The 13,683-nt window shown below is 37.8% G+C and overlaps 1 protein-coding gene across 5 annotated transcripts in view; it reads left to right on the top strand.

Moving 5' to 3' along the window:
* Window positions 1-13,683, top strand: part of NARS2 (asparaginyl-tRNA synthetase 2, mitochondrial) — a 212,050-nt gene that overhangs the window by 100,885 nt on the left and 97,482 nt on the right. For all 5 annotated transcript variants that reach the window (XM_023558513.2, XM_064288755.1, XM_003418535.4 and 2 more), the window contains one exon: window positions 12,834-12,966. In XM_023558513.2, coding sequence (XP_023414281.1) covers window positions 12,834-12,966 — 133 coding nt within the window. The remainder of the gene's footprint in view (window positions 1-12,833; window positions 12,967-13,683) is intronic.

Below are 13,683 nucleotides of genomic sequence, written 5' to 3'. Positions count from 1 at the left end.
CGTGCTTTTTTCTGCTTAAAAAGAACTGTGGTTGCTCATTTATTCACAGAAATTTTAGTGATTACCCAAATAGTTTGTAATTGTGGTGAACACCACATGTTAAAAATAAGGGACAACCTTGTTGATGGGCATATAGAGGGTTAAGTGCTGTTACAGAGGAAAGCAGTTACTGAGATAATGTTGTCCCAGCCAAAAAGCACTGCATTTGTCTATGTGAATGGTCCTGTTAATTGAAGTAAATGCAGTCAGGGAGACTTAAATTGGAATTCTGGCTCCTTTCCGTAGTAGTTCTATAACTTTAATGTTTGGACCTCCACTTCCTAATCTATAAAAATAAATTGTAATGGCCACCTTGCAGAGCTGTTGTGAGAATTAGATGCCATGTGAAGCCCAGCGTTTGTCACATTGTAGGTACTGAAATGGTAGGTGCTATACTGATGGTGATGACAGCTGGGACCCCGAGAACCTTGGGTGATTTCAATGGACTAGCAAAAAGAGCAGCCAAGGTTGTGTGACCAGGAAGAGTAGCTGACAGCCAGTCATCAAATTGTTTTACAACAGTAACAGCAATAGAGTTCACACAAAGCAGAGGATTGGGACAAATAGCGAGTCTGCCAAGATTCAGGACTCAAAAGACAGACAGGTCAGAAGGCTAAACTAAACCAGAGCCTGGAATGAAGGACGGGATTAGGACACAGATATCAGATAACTCTCAGAGTGTGAGGACCAAGTCAGAAATAAATGATGAAATGAGAGCAGATTAGGGCATAAAATGTGACCAATTAATGTTGACAGTGAGATGTCACTGTGTTCTGTATTCCTTGAAGTGAATCATTCCTGTGCTACTACTTCTGGGGTCCCTGGAGCCTAAAACTTCACCTTTTGTAACCTAGTTGGGGCAAGATTATAACATAAATAAGTAGCAGGGTAAATCAGTGTATGAATAGCGTATGAATAAGTTCTTTTTATTGTTGTGATTGTTGTTTTTTCATCAGCTTCATTGATACAGTTTACGTTCAATAAAAATGCATCTTTTAAAAAGAATGCATCTATTTTAAGTTCACAGTTAAATAAGTTTTGACAACTTCATAAACTTTTGTAACCACCACCATAATCAACATATAGAATGTTTCGATCACCCAAAAATGTCCCCTTGTTCCCTTTTGCAGTCAGTCTGTCTCCCCTGCCCCTAGCCCTAAGCAACAGTTGATCTGCTTTCCATCATCCTAGATTAGATTTTTCTTTTCTAGAATTTCATACAAATGGAGTCATATATTATGTACTCTTTTCTATCTGGCTTCTTTCACTCAGCATAATGCTTTTGAGATTCATCCATTTCTGCAAATCAGTTAAATTAAAAAAAGAAAAAAAAATCCGTTAACAAACTTGGAATAATCTATTCTATTCCAAATATTTATTTTTTATTGCTAAATATCATTCAGTTGCATGGATATACCACAAGTTTGTTAATTCATCTGTTGATAGACATTTGGGTTGTTTCCAGTTTGAGGCTGGTATGAATGAAGCTGCTATGAAAATTCAGGCACAGGTTTTTACGTGGACATAGGTTTTCATTTCGCTTGGGCGAGCACTCAGGAAATGCTGGGTTTATGGTAAATACATGCTTTGCTTAACTTCATAAGAAAATTCCTAACAGTTTTCTGAAGTATTTTACTTGCCCACCATCAGTAGAGGAGAGTTCCAGTTGCTCACATATTTGCCAAAAATTGGTGGTGTCGGTATGAGCCGTTCTGGTGGGTTTGTCATATCTCATTATGGTTTTACTTTATATTTCTGTAATGACTAATACTGTTGAACATTTTTCCTTAGGTGCTTTTTGGCCATTTATATATCTTCTTGAATGACCTTCATTTCAGTTTTTTTGCCTATTTTTATTAGGCTGTTTGCCTTATTATTACTGAGTTGTAATAGTTCTCTGTATGTTTCATATATCTCTCTGTATGAATACAAACGCTTTGTCAGATATGTATATTGTGAATACTTTCTCCCAGTCTACCTTTCCTTTCCATTTTTTAACCATGTCTTTTGAAGACCAAAAGCTTTTTTTTTTTTTATTTTGTTGGTATATATTTATCAATTTTTTCTTATGTGGTTCATGCTTTCTGTATCCTATCTAAAAAATCACAAAGATTTTTCTTTCATGTTTGGGTCTAGGAATTTTATAATCTTAATTTGTACATTTAGGCATATGATCTCTCCTACCTGTCTGTTAAAAGAAAATTCCTCGTTTACTTCTGTATTTTACATAGTGATTAGTTGCCTAATAAATATTTGTTGAGTGATGAAATAAATCTATATGACTTCACAGTAGATAAGTACGATTGTAAGGCACTGACAGATAGCTAAGCCCTAAGCTGCTGCGTGTGTTTCTTCTTGGCTGATACAATCTGTGGGCTTGAATTACTTCTGTGCTTTCAATTTAACTTCATCAATCTGTTCAGCTGGAAAAAGAAAACCAGTTTAAAAAAAAAAATGTCTGTGAGGAAATGCATCAACAAACTCAGAATAATCTATTCTATAAAGTCACTATGAGTAGGAATCGACTTGACAGCAGTGGGCTTGGCTTTTCTTTTCTTTCTTTTTTTTTTTTTTTGAGGGGGTATTCCAAATAGATGTTTTAAAGTATTCTTATATGAAAATGAAATTTCATTTTATGTTCTCATGTGGCAGATGTGAATTTCTCGTTGCATGAATTCAGAGGTCTCGTTTAGTGTCTTTTAAAAAATTAAAATTAAAAAGAAATTCTCTTATGAATTATGTGCGTGAATTCTGGAAACCACTGAAACGCTTCTGTGTATTTTACTTCCCCAAAACCCACCTTTCACCCACTTAGTGCAATATGGGGTACAGCTAGGGTGTCTAAAAACAGGCTAATTTAGAGAGTGAAAGGGAGCGATAATAGCAGTTATTCTAAGATGATGGGTATAAACCAGGGCTGGCCTGATCAAACCAGACATGTGATCACCCTAAAGGTGATGAATAGAAACAAATAAAATGTCTGCCTTCACCACTATTTTATTTGTTGTTTTTAGGGGACCCTGGTGGCATAGTGGTTAAGTGCTATGGTTGCTAACCAAAGGGTCGGCAGTTCAAATCCACCAGGCGCTCCTTGGAAACTCTGTGGGCACTTCTCTGTCCTGTATGGTCGCTATGAGTCAGAATCGACTCAACGGCACTGGGTTTGTTTTTTTTTTTGGTTTTTAGGGGACTAAACCCAGTGCCATCGATTTGATTCCGACTCATAGCGACAGAGTAGAACTGCACCATAGAGTTTCCAAGGAGCGCCTGGCAGAGTACCTAATAGAAATGCCACATAAGCTCCAGGAGACACATTGTAAAAAAAGAATGCATGAAGTAGATTTGCTTTGTTCTATACAAAATAAAAGGAAGCTTCATTTTTGCCAGGAGAAATTTAGAAATTAATAAACTCAGCCATGGTTTTTGCTTTTCTCTCACTAGCAGCAAATAACTGAGTCATGTATATTGGTTGCTATTCACATTATTTTTATTTCTGCTGACGTCAACCTCACTTTATCTTCCATGATATACCCTACACTGAAAATACACAAGTGGTGTTTTGCCACTTGCAACAAGTGCAAGAAACAGATAAACAGACATGTGTCACATAAATCTTTACAATTTGGAGACTACACAAGACTCAAGCTAACCGTATTTCTCGATAAAGAGGCAGATGTAACATGAATTATGCTAGAGATCCTGCGGTAAAGACCTAGTTTTTATTTCTGGAATATCATTTAGTGACTTTTACTTAATTTCTTCAGCTGGGTAACTGGTTCTACTTTAGGACAGTATGGTATGAGGTTCAGTGACAAAATTTGAACTTTAGCCATGCAACACCATGGGGACTACTGCACAAAGAATTATCTCAAAAATGTTCTTGCATGCCTCTCTTAGCCAGAATACGTGTTTGATCTGATAATATTGGTATTTAATGTAGAGCTGTTAAGCATAGAGTATGACTTGGATATAAAGATAACTGCCTAAATGGTTCAATGGAGTCTCTCTACCTTTTATATAGGTCAGACCACATTATTGAGATTATTGTTTGTTTGTTTATTATTTATACGCTGCTTTTTTGCGGCACTTAAAGATGTATTTATAAATAAAGCCAATTCCAAAGGTATAGGCACTGGCCATTTCATCGTGTATCTGTTTTGAATGTTCTTTTCCAGGGAGCCAGGATCATTAGAGAATGGTTGGCTTATCCTTATGTTTAGATAATGAATAAGATGGCTCATAGTTTGCCCAGAAGTGACTTAAGAGCCTGGAAAAGCCTGATGCTCAGAGCTACATGCATATAATGGAAAGTTAACAAAAACTGGAAACATGGTGTGCATCAGTGCCTTTTAGAAGGAGGGCCATTTTATCACAAGAAGGGAGCTATGCCTGCAAGCCAAAAGTAGTAGTGCACTAGCTCAGTAAAGCAGCACCAGATAAGAGAGAGGGAAAGATGGGCAAAGAGGCTGGCCTACCATGGCAGATCAGTGGCTATGGGAAAAACAGAACATGTATAATAGGAGCTGGAGCAAATTCAGAAGCTTGGACCTCAAATACAGGTCCAAATCAAACATAAAGGATATGTTGAAAGTATTAATTTTGCAGAAATGTTTGGCAATAGTAGTGAAGAAGAATTTTTAGATTTTAGAGTGTAACCTCCTTAAGGCATCTTGACAAATTGTTGAAATGGTCAGGGCTATATATCACCATTGGTACACTTCTGCCAAGTATATTGCAAGAGAGGGATAGAGAGATGCTCTAAGGAGGTGCCAGGAATCCACTCTGCTGTTGTTGTTGGGTGCCATCGGTTTCACCTCATAGCCATCCCATGTGACAGAGTAAAACTGCTCCATTGAGTTTTCTAGGCTGTAATCTTCACAGGAACAGATTGTTAGTTCGTTCTCCCACTGAGCAGCTGGGTGGGTTTGAACCTCCAGCCTTTTGGTTAGCAGCCAAGCACTCAACCAATGCACCACCAGAGCCTCTTCCACTCTGCTAACCAAAAACCCCATTGCCATCGAGTCAATTCTTACTCATAGCAACTGCCCCATAGGGTTTCCAAGGAGCACCTAGTGGATTTGGACTGCTGACCTTTTGGTTAGCAGCCGTAGCTCTTTACCACTACGCCACCAGGGTTTCTTCCACTCTGCTAGGCATAGAAAAATAATGAATGACAAATAGGTCACAATCTCAATAATCCAATGGACACACACACACACACAAAAAAAAAAAAAAAAACCCTTTTCCATCGTATGGATTTTGACTCACAGCAATCTTATAGGACAGAATAGAACTGCCCCATAGGGTTTCCAGGTAGCAGATTCAAACTGCTGACCTTTTAGTTAGTAACCAGTCAAATGCTTATCCACTGCACCACCAGGGGTCCAATGGACACAAAGCAGTAGTAAAATAAGTTATTTTCTGGATGATGGGAAAACCATTTGGTAAAGACCATTTTAAAAGCCAGCTTAAGACTACCTGTGAGTTCACTTCATTTCAGTGAACTTTTACTGAACCGGTAAATAGAGGAGTGGTACAGACATTGAGCAGGGAGGGGATTTAGAAAACGCTGTGGATTTAGAAAACGCTGTGGATCAATCTTAAGCTGAATGATAAGTTCTTCCTCTATCAAAGAACAAGTAATTCCTCTATTCTTTCAAAATATGAAGGTTTGACCTTACCTTTCAGAGCCAGGGAATTAATGGCCAAGCAATCAGTGACCACTTTATAGTAATTGATTTGTCAACTACGGACTTCATGAAACTCTGCAAGGGAGAATGTGACCTTCCTAAGAACATTTTTTTTTTTTTTTTTGTAATTTTACTTTTTATTTTCTAAAAAGCCGTTTTTGTAGCTATCTTGATAGAGGTGTATTTGATGTACTTTTGTTATCTTAAACATCAACTCCAAACACATGGACTTTCCTTATATAGCTTTCCTCTCCCTATAATTTGGCATGAGAATGTTTTTTAGTGCTGAGTATTTTCTTTTTCTGCCAGTACTTCTCAGAAGTACTGGCCTTTCACCTGGCTTTGTATCTTATTTTAGAAATGGCCTTGTTCTCAGATCTTATTTTAAGGGTTGGTTGGTCTAAGCCTTGCTGCAAATGGTCTTCATGTCTATGAAAGACAAAAAAAAAAAAGTTAGCTTAAGTTAAAATAGGAGACATTGTACATGGACCTAAGAACTTAAAAATATTGCTAAAGTTACTAGAGATCAACACTAAATCACTGCTTGCCACCACCATGCCATTTTATTAAAAATGTGAAGATCACAGAGACCAAATGACTTGTTACAAGGCTACAAAATATTGATGAGAATTTATTGTTACTGTTTTCATGAAAGTAACATATCCTAGAGGACTATGATTTTAACACATAAAACAAAGTATTCATAAAGGACAGAGATATACCAAAATATCTACCCTGGAAACCCTGGTGGCTTAGTGGTTAAGTGCTACAAACGCTAACCAAAAGGCTGGCAGTTCGAATCTACCACATGCTCCTTGGAAACCATATGGAGCAGTTCTGCTGTGTCCCATAGGGTCACTATGAGTTGGAATCTACTCAATGGGTACAGTTAGTTACCTTTGACAAGGGGAATTATGTAATTTTTTTCCTCCTAATTTTCTGGGTTTTGTAAATGTTATAAGTATCATTTTTGTTAATATCATGGTTAAGACTGTGAGCTTTAGAGTCAGATCTTGGTTTGAATCTGACCTTCACCATTTACTAAGTATGTGACTTTGGGAAAGTGCTGAACTTCAGTTTCTTAGTCTAGAAAATAGAGATAATAGTACTTATTGAGCTGTTACAAGGATTAACTGTAATAGTCTTACATTTAAAGCCTGGCCCACAAAGAGTACTCACTAATGGTAGCCATTGTCACTAACCACTGCTGCTGCTGCTGCTGCTACTACTACTACTACCGTTGCTACTACTACTACCACTGCTACTACTACTACTACCACTGCTACTACTACTACTACCACTGCTACTACTACTACTACCACAGCTACTACTACTACTACTACCGTTGCTACTACTACTACTACTACCACCACTACATTTATAATAGGAAACCGGAAGTAGGCATAGGATGTTCATTATTGAACGATTTAGTCATTTATTTCTAAAAGACTGGAAGCTGATTTAGGCAAGTTTCCGACATACCTTCCAGCTCATTTTATCAATTCTGTTAATTTAGAGGAAGCCCCATGGCTATCAGTTCTTACCCTGTTAGAAAAATACAAGTAGCTCCCGACTTACAACATACTCAAGTTACTACAAACTGCACTTAAGACCATCTGTCTTTTTGTTTGTTTGTTGGTACATCTTACCGTTAGTACTACATACTAGTCCTATGTACTACATACAGTGTTGCAATGTGTAACTTACTGATGTTATCATTCTCAGATGTTCACTCGCAAATGTTAATATGTAATGTTTCCAACCCCTAAAGACAAAAAAGATTGAATTTATAAAGATACTAATAAAAGGCAATAATAATGAAAATTAAAAAGAAAAAACAAAAAGTAGGTAGTCCCCAATTTATGACAGGGTTCTGAGGACTCCGTCGTAAGTTGGTTCTGACAAAAGTCAAATACTGCACTTAGGAAACCCTGCTGGCATAGCAGTTAAATGCTGTGGCTGCTAACCAAAAGGTCAGCAGTTTGAATCCACTAGGTGCTCCTTGGAAGCTCTACAAAGCAGTTCTACTCTGTCCTATAGGGTCGCTAAGAGTCGGAATTGACTCGACGGCAGTGGGTTTGGTTTTTTGGTTTTACCTGTACTTAACTCTTGGGTGTTTCAGTCAGAACCTGATCGTTAACTATAACTAAAATCAAATTTCTGGTCCTTTTCTACATTTTATAGTAGAGAGTTTGTCCTGCATTGCTGGGAGAAGTCATTAACCATTGTTAAGTAAAAAATTCCTATTGCTACTTATCTTGGAGTACCCTACACAGAATTGCCTATGTGAGAAGCAGATGCCCTTGTGACTTGAAGTTCTTTTTGGAACTTGTTTTCTCCATACCTGGTACCTTAATACAAATAACATGTCTCTTTCAAACAACAATCTCAGCAGCCTTCCTCATACTTCAGTTAAGCTTCCCTGAAGGATGACTGCCAATTTCTTGGAAGAGTCCTAAAGTAAATTTCAGCTGTGCCACATAGTTTGTGTTTCTCACTAGGAAAAATTCATAATTTAGTTGGGGATCATGTTAAAATACACTTTATTGCTAGAGAACATCTGTATATCCAATTTCTTGTGATGCAGTAACAGACAGAATTGTCATTTTTTTAGATATATTTATTGCCAGCCCGCCTAGAGACTGCGTAGTTACAGGTTGGAAACGGGGCTTTGTCATTTTTTAATTCATTATTTGGGGCAGACCTGGATTGTCTAACCCATGTTACGTACTGTAATAGCCTCAGTAAAATGCATCTGAGAATTTTTCTATATTTTATTTGTAACGTTACTGTTTGTACAGATGTTGTACGTTTTCTAGCTTTCAACTGAGGAAGCCCATCATCATCATTAGCACTCATTGATTCAACACGAGAACTTGTTTTATCTTCGGCACTGGAGGTGCAAACATGAATAAAACATGATGCTTGCCCTGGAAAATTTCTTAGTTTACGGAGGGAGAAAGATGCTTAAATACATAATTACGCAGTGATGGAAAAATCACATTAAGGATAAGGTTGCACAGCCAATTACTATAATTGCTCTCAGTAAGTTGTACACCTGTAAAAAGTTGAATTGGTAAAAACTGTATGATAGATATATTCAGGTGGATGAACCTACAAAACAACAACAACAAAAAAGAGTAGCTGCTGAAGCTGCTTATGTACGACCAAATACCTCATGGGATTTTGTTCCTTGGTTTGGAGGTTTAGGGTCATGATTTCACAGTACATCCCAGTTAACTGGCCTAATAACGTGTTTAGTGTTTCTTTTCTACCTCATACTTCATTGCATAGTGCCTGGGGTCTTAAAAGCTTGCAAGGGGCCATCCAAGGCACAACAATGGTATCTATTCACCTGGAACAACAGAAGAAGGAGACTCAGAAACAGGAGGAGGATATGGAATGTGTGGCTAATTTTCTCCTTTGCCATGAGATCAGAAGAACTGGATGGTGCCCAGCTACCATTACTGAACATTTTGATCAAAGATTCCATAGAAGAATCATGATCAAAAGGGGAAAAATGCAGAGCAGAATTTCAAATTCTCACGGACTCTAGACTTTCTGGAGCCATGAGGGTGTATGAACCCCTGAAACTATTGCCCCAAGATAATCTTTAAACCTTAAACCAAAAATATCCCCTGAAGTCATCTTAAAACCGAACAGTAGTTTAGCTTAACTAGTGACAAAGGTCTGCCTTGAGCATTATCCTCTTTTAAGAACTATCTGTATGGGATCAAACTGACAATAGCAACTTGAAAGATTAGAAAAGAACTTTAGGGGGCAGTAAGTTTATGTTAATGAGGGAGGAACAACTCAGAAAAGGAGGGTGAGAATGGTTGCACAACTCAAAAAATATAAACAATGTCACTAAATTGTGCATGTAGAAACTGTTGAATTAGTGTATGTTTTGCTGTATATATTCTCATCAACAACAAAATAAATAAAATTTAGAGAAAAAACCTAAAAAATACATAATTACATTTCAAAGTGATGTATGCTATATAACAAATATATAAACAGAGTGTTACAGTAGTATACAGACAATAAATTTGGGAGTGTGTGGTTAAGGTTCCAAAGAGAAAGTGGCATTTGAACCATGACTTAAAGAATGAGTAAGAATGCCATTTGGAGAGAGAAGCAGGCAATGGACATTCCAGAATAGGGAACGGCCTATGCAAAGACCTAGAGGTGTGCAGAGGCATTTTATAGAAGGAGACTGCGTTCAGTGTGGCTGGTGAAAAGGCCATGTCAGGGAAGGTCACCAGTTTAGGAGTTTGAATTTTTTTTCCTTTGGGCAGTGGGGAATCACTGATGAATTTTAAATTAGGACTGACATAATCAGATCTGAGTTTGAAAATTCACAGTAGTTTGGGGCCAGAGGGAGAAAAAACCGGGTAGCAGGCACTAGTTTAAAAGCTGTTGTAGTTTTCCAAGTCAGAGACAAATATTTGCACTAAGACAGTAGCAATGGAAATAAAGATGAGATGCTAGATAGTTAAGAGTTTTCCAAGGTGTAAACAACAGGATTTTGTGATCAGTATGATGTGTGGGGTCAAGGGGAAGGAAATGCTGTCTTGGGTGACTAGATGAATGGTGAGGTTATTAACTGAGTGGGGGGGAACATAAAAGGAAAAGCAGATGGTTCATTTTGCTTTTGTTGTGAGGAGTGAAGCAATTTTGTACAAGGTAGATTTACCCTTTTCAGGAGCATTCTAGGAGACAAGTCTGGATCTGAATCTCGAGAGACAAGTAACCAAAGTAGTATTTTTAAGTTCTTACCGTTTATTTGTCTATTGAAAACTAAGGTTCTCAGAGGTTAACTGACTATGGTCTCAGAAAGGTGGCTGTAGAACCAAAACATAAATTTCTAAGCTTCTAACCAACTAAGTCGTAATTGAAATAGCCTTTGTTATGGTTTGAATTGCGTACTCAAAAAAATGTGTATCGCCTTGGGTAGGCCATGACTCCCAGTACTGTGTGATTTCCCATCATTTTGTCATCTGATGTGATTTTCCTATGTGTTGTAAATCCTACCTCTATGATGTTAATGAGCAGGATAGAGGCAGTTACATTATTGAGTCAGGATTCAATCTACATGGTTAGGTTGTATTTTGCTTGAATCAATCTCTTTTGTAAAAGAGAGAATCAAGCAGACAGACGGGGGACCTTCTGCCACCAAGAATGCAGAGCTAGGAGCAGAAAGCAGAGCCAGGAGCAGAGTGTGTCCTTTGGACCTGGGGTCCCTGCTCTGAGAAGCTCCTAGACCAGGGGAAGATTGATGACAAGGACCTTCCTCCAGAACCCTCTTGAATTCGGGCTTCTAGTCTATTAGATTGTGAGAGAATAAACTTCTGTTTGTTAAAACCACCCACTTGTGATACTTCCATTGTAGCAGCACTGGATAACTAAGACAGCCTTTTAAAAGAAAAAATGAAACTCTTGGTTTCCGCTATAATTATTTAACTATTTAATTTCCCAGAATATCTGTATTTAAAAAAAAAAAAAAAAAAGGCCAAACAAAATGAGTAGCATTTGTATACAAAAATTGGCCTATTTTCTAAACTGCATTTTCTGACCCTTATGTTATTTGGCTGATGACAGACTAATGAAAAGTACTCAGGATCATAGCCAAGGAGCCCCAAGCCTCTTGTTTTGTTCTGGCAAAGCCTTAAAATTCGGTGATCAGACAGACATAGCTGGAGAAAAATAGAGAACAAAATTCTGGCTCACAAAGAAAGACCAGACTTACTGGTCTGACAGAAACTGGGGAAACCCTGAGAGTATGGCCCCCAGACACCCTTTTAACTCAGTACTGAGGTCACTACTGAGGCTTACCATTCAGCCAAAGATTGAACAGACAGGCCCATAAAACAAATAACTTATAGGAGACTAAATGGGTACACCAGCCCAGGGGCAAGGACGAGAAGGAAGGAGGGACAAAAAAGCTGGAAGAATAGAAATAGCAAACCCAAGGTTGAGAAGGGGAGAGTGTTGACAGGTCGTGAGGTTGGAAACCAATGTCACAAAATAATACATGCATTAATTGTTTAATGAGAAACTAATTTGTTCTGTAAACCTTTATCTAAAGCACAGTAAAAAAAAATGGTTAAAAAAAAATTCAGGGATTAGACATTCTCAAGAAATACCCATATATGACATATATGCTTTATCTAATCTCAGTTGCTACCCTGTTTCAATATAAGGGAGACTAGAAGTGTCAAAGATTAAAGATATAACATCTACTTCTCTGCTGCTTTAAGGAAACCTTGGTGTGGTGTGTAGTGGTTCAGAGCTACGGCTGCAAACCAAAAGGTCAGCAGTTCGAATCCACCAGGAGCTCCTTGGAAACCCTATGGGGCAGTTCTCCTCTGTCCTATGGGGTCTGTCTGAGTCAGAATCGACCCGACGGCAATGGGTTTTTTGCTCTGCTTTAAAAATAAGATTTTTATTCCCATTTAGATGGTTAAATTATAGTCCTTTTTGAAAACCAGGGAATAAAGTGGACAGTTCCTGAAAACACACCCTTACCCCCCTCCTTCCTGAACAAATTTCAGGGGTCATTCACCTTGATTGAAACACTTGGGTGGTCTTGAAGGAATTGGGTAGGCTTTGAACAAGGTGAATCGTCATACGCATCTGATTATCTTTTCTTTTTTCAAGTATTCAGAAAATAAATTAGCACACCTTATCCACAATGAAATTCCCATTTTAGCTGTTAACCATCCAGATTCTTTGTCAGTTTCTTGAGCAATGGTATTTTTCCTTCACTTGGTTCTTGATTGCTGTGTAATATAGTTGCTTGCAGTTTAAGGCAGCTGCAAGGGAATGCACACAGAAGTGGTTATTTCTCTATATTTAGTAAGCCATAGGGTTTGTAAAGCATTTGCAGATTCCTTCAGGGTAAAATGGTTTCTATAAATGTAACATTTTCAATGAAACTATTATTATCACCCATTAGAGAAATATAGCAACTATATATGTGGCTTTGTAGACAAGACAGGGCCACAAAACCTTTTTTTCCCCCTCTAGAGCTCACTAAATATTTTAAATACTTAAAACTGATCATGTGAATACTATTTTTATGCTCTTAATCTTGAATTGCAGAGCTTTTACTCAAGTGTTTACCTTTGGTCCAACGTTCCGAGCTGAGAATTCACAGAGCCGGAGACACCTGGCAGAGTTTTATATGGTAGAAGCAGAAATTTCTTTTGTTGAGAGCCTTAAAGATCTCATGCAGGTAGGTACTCAAGTTTTAAAATAGTTTTAAATACTGGGCATCTATGACATTAAAATGCTTCTATATACATTCTACTTCAGACACCTGTGTGTTATAGGTACTCACAGAATGAACGAAGATGAAGAATGACTTAATAAACATTTACTGTACCTTTAGCATAGTAATTTAAAGTACGAAAGTCAGACAGATTTAAGATCTTATATCAGCTGTGCCATCAGGTTTGCTCTGAAGTTACCTGACCTTCATGATCTTTAGCCCCTCAAGTATAAACTGAGAATAACAGTACCTATTCTATAAGGTGGAAACCCTGGTGGCATAGTGGTTAAGTGCTATGGCTGCTGACCAAAAGGTTGGCAGTTCAAATCCACCAGGTGCTCCTTAGAAACTCTATGGGGCAGTTCTACTCTGTCCTATAGGGTTGCTATGAGTTGGAATCAACTCGACAGCAATGGGTGGGTTATTGTGATGAGTAAACGAAATAATATGTATAATAGAATACACCTAGTATGGGATATGGCACATGGCAGGCTCAGTAAATAGCAGCTCTTTGTATTCTTGTTATTTGCTAGGCAAATAAATAAAACATCTTCAATCTGTATTAGAAAGCACTTGTCAGAGCTCAGTTTTAAAGCACAGGCAAAAAGAATGTGGAAATACGAAGCCAGGTCATGAAGAACCTTGTATTTGAATGCCACGCTAAGGAGTCTGAACATTATC

The sequence above is a fragment of the Loxodonta africana genome, chromosome 7 (assembly GCF_030014295.1).
Source record: "Loxodonta africana isolate mLoxAfr1 chromosome 7, mLoxAfr1.hap2, whole genome shotgun sequence".
NCBI classification, from domain to species: domain Eukaryota; kingdom Metazoa; phylum Chordata; class Mammalia; order Proboscidea; family Elephantidae; genus Loxodonta; species Loxodonta africana.
This window is presented reverse-complemented; position numbering and strand designations above follow the sequence as displayed.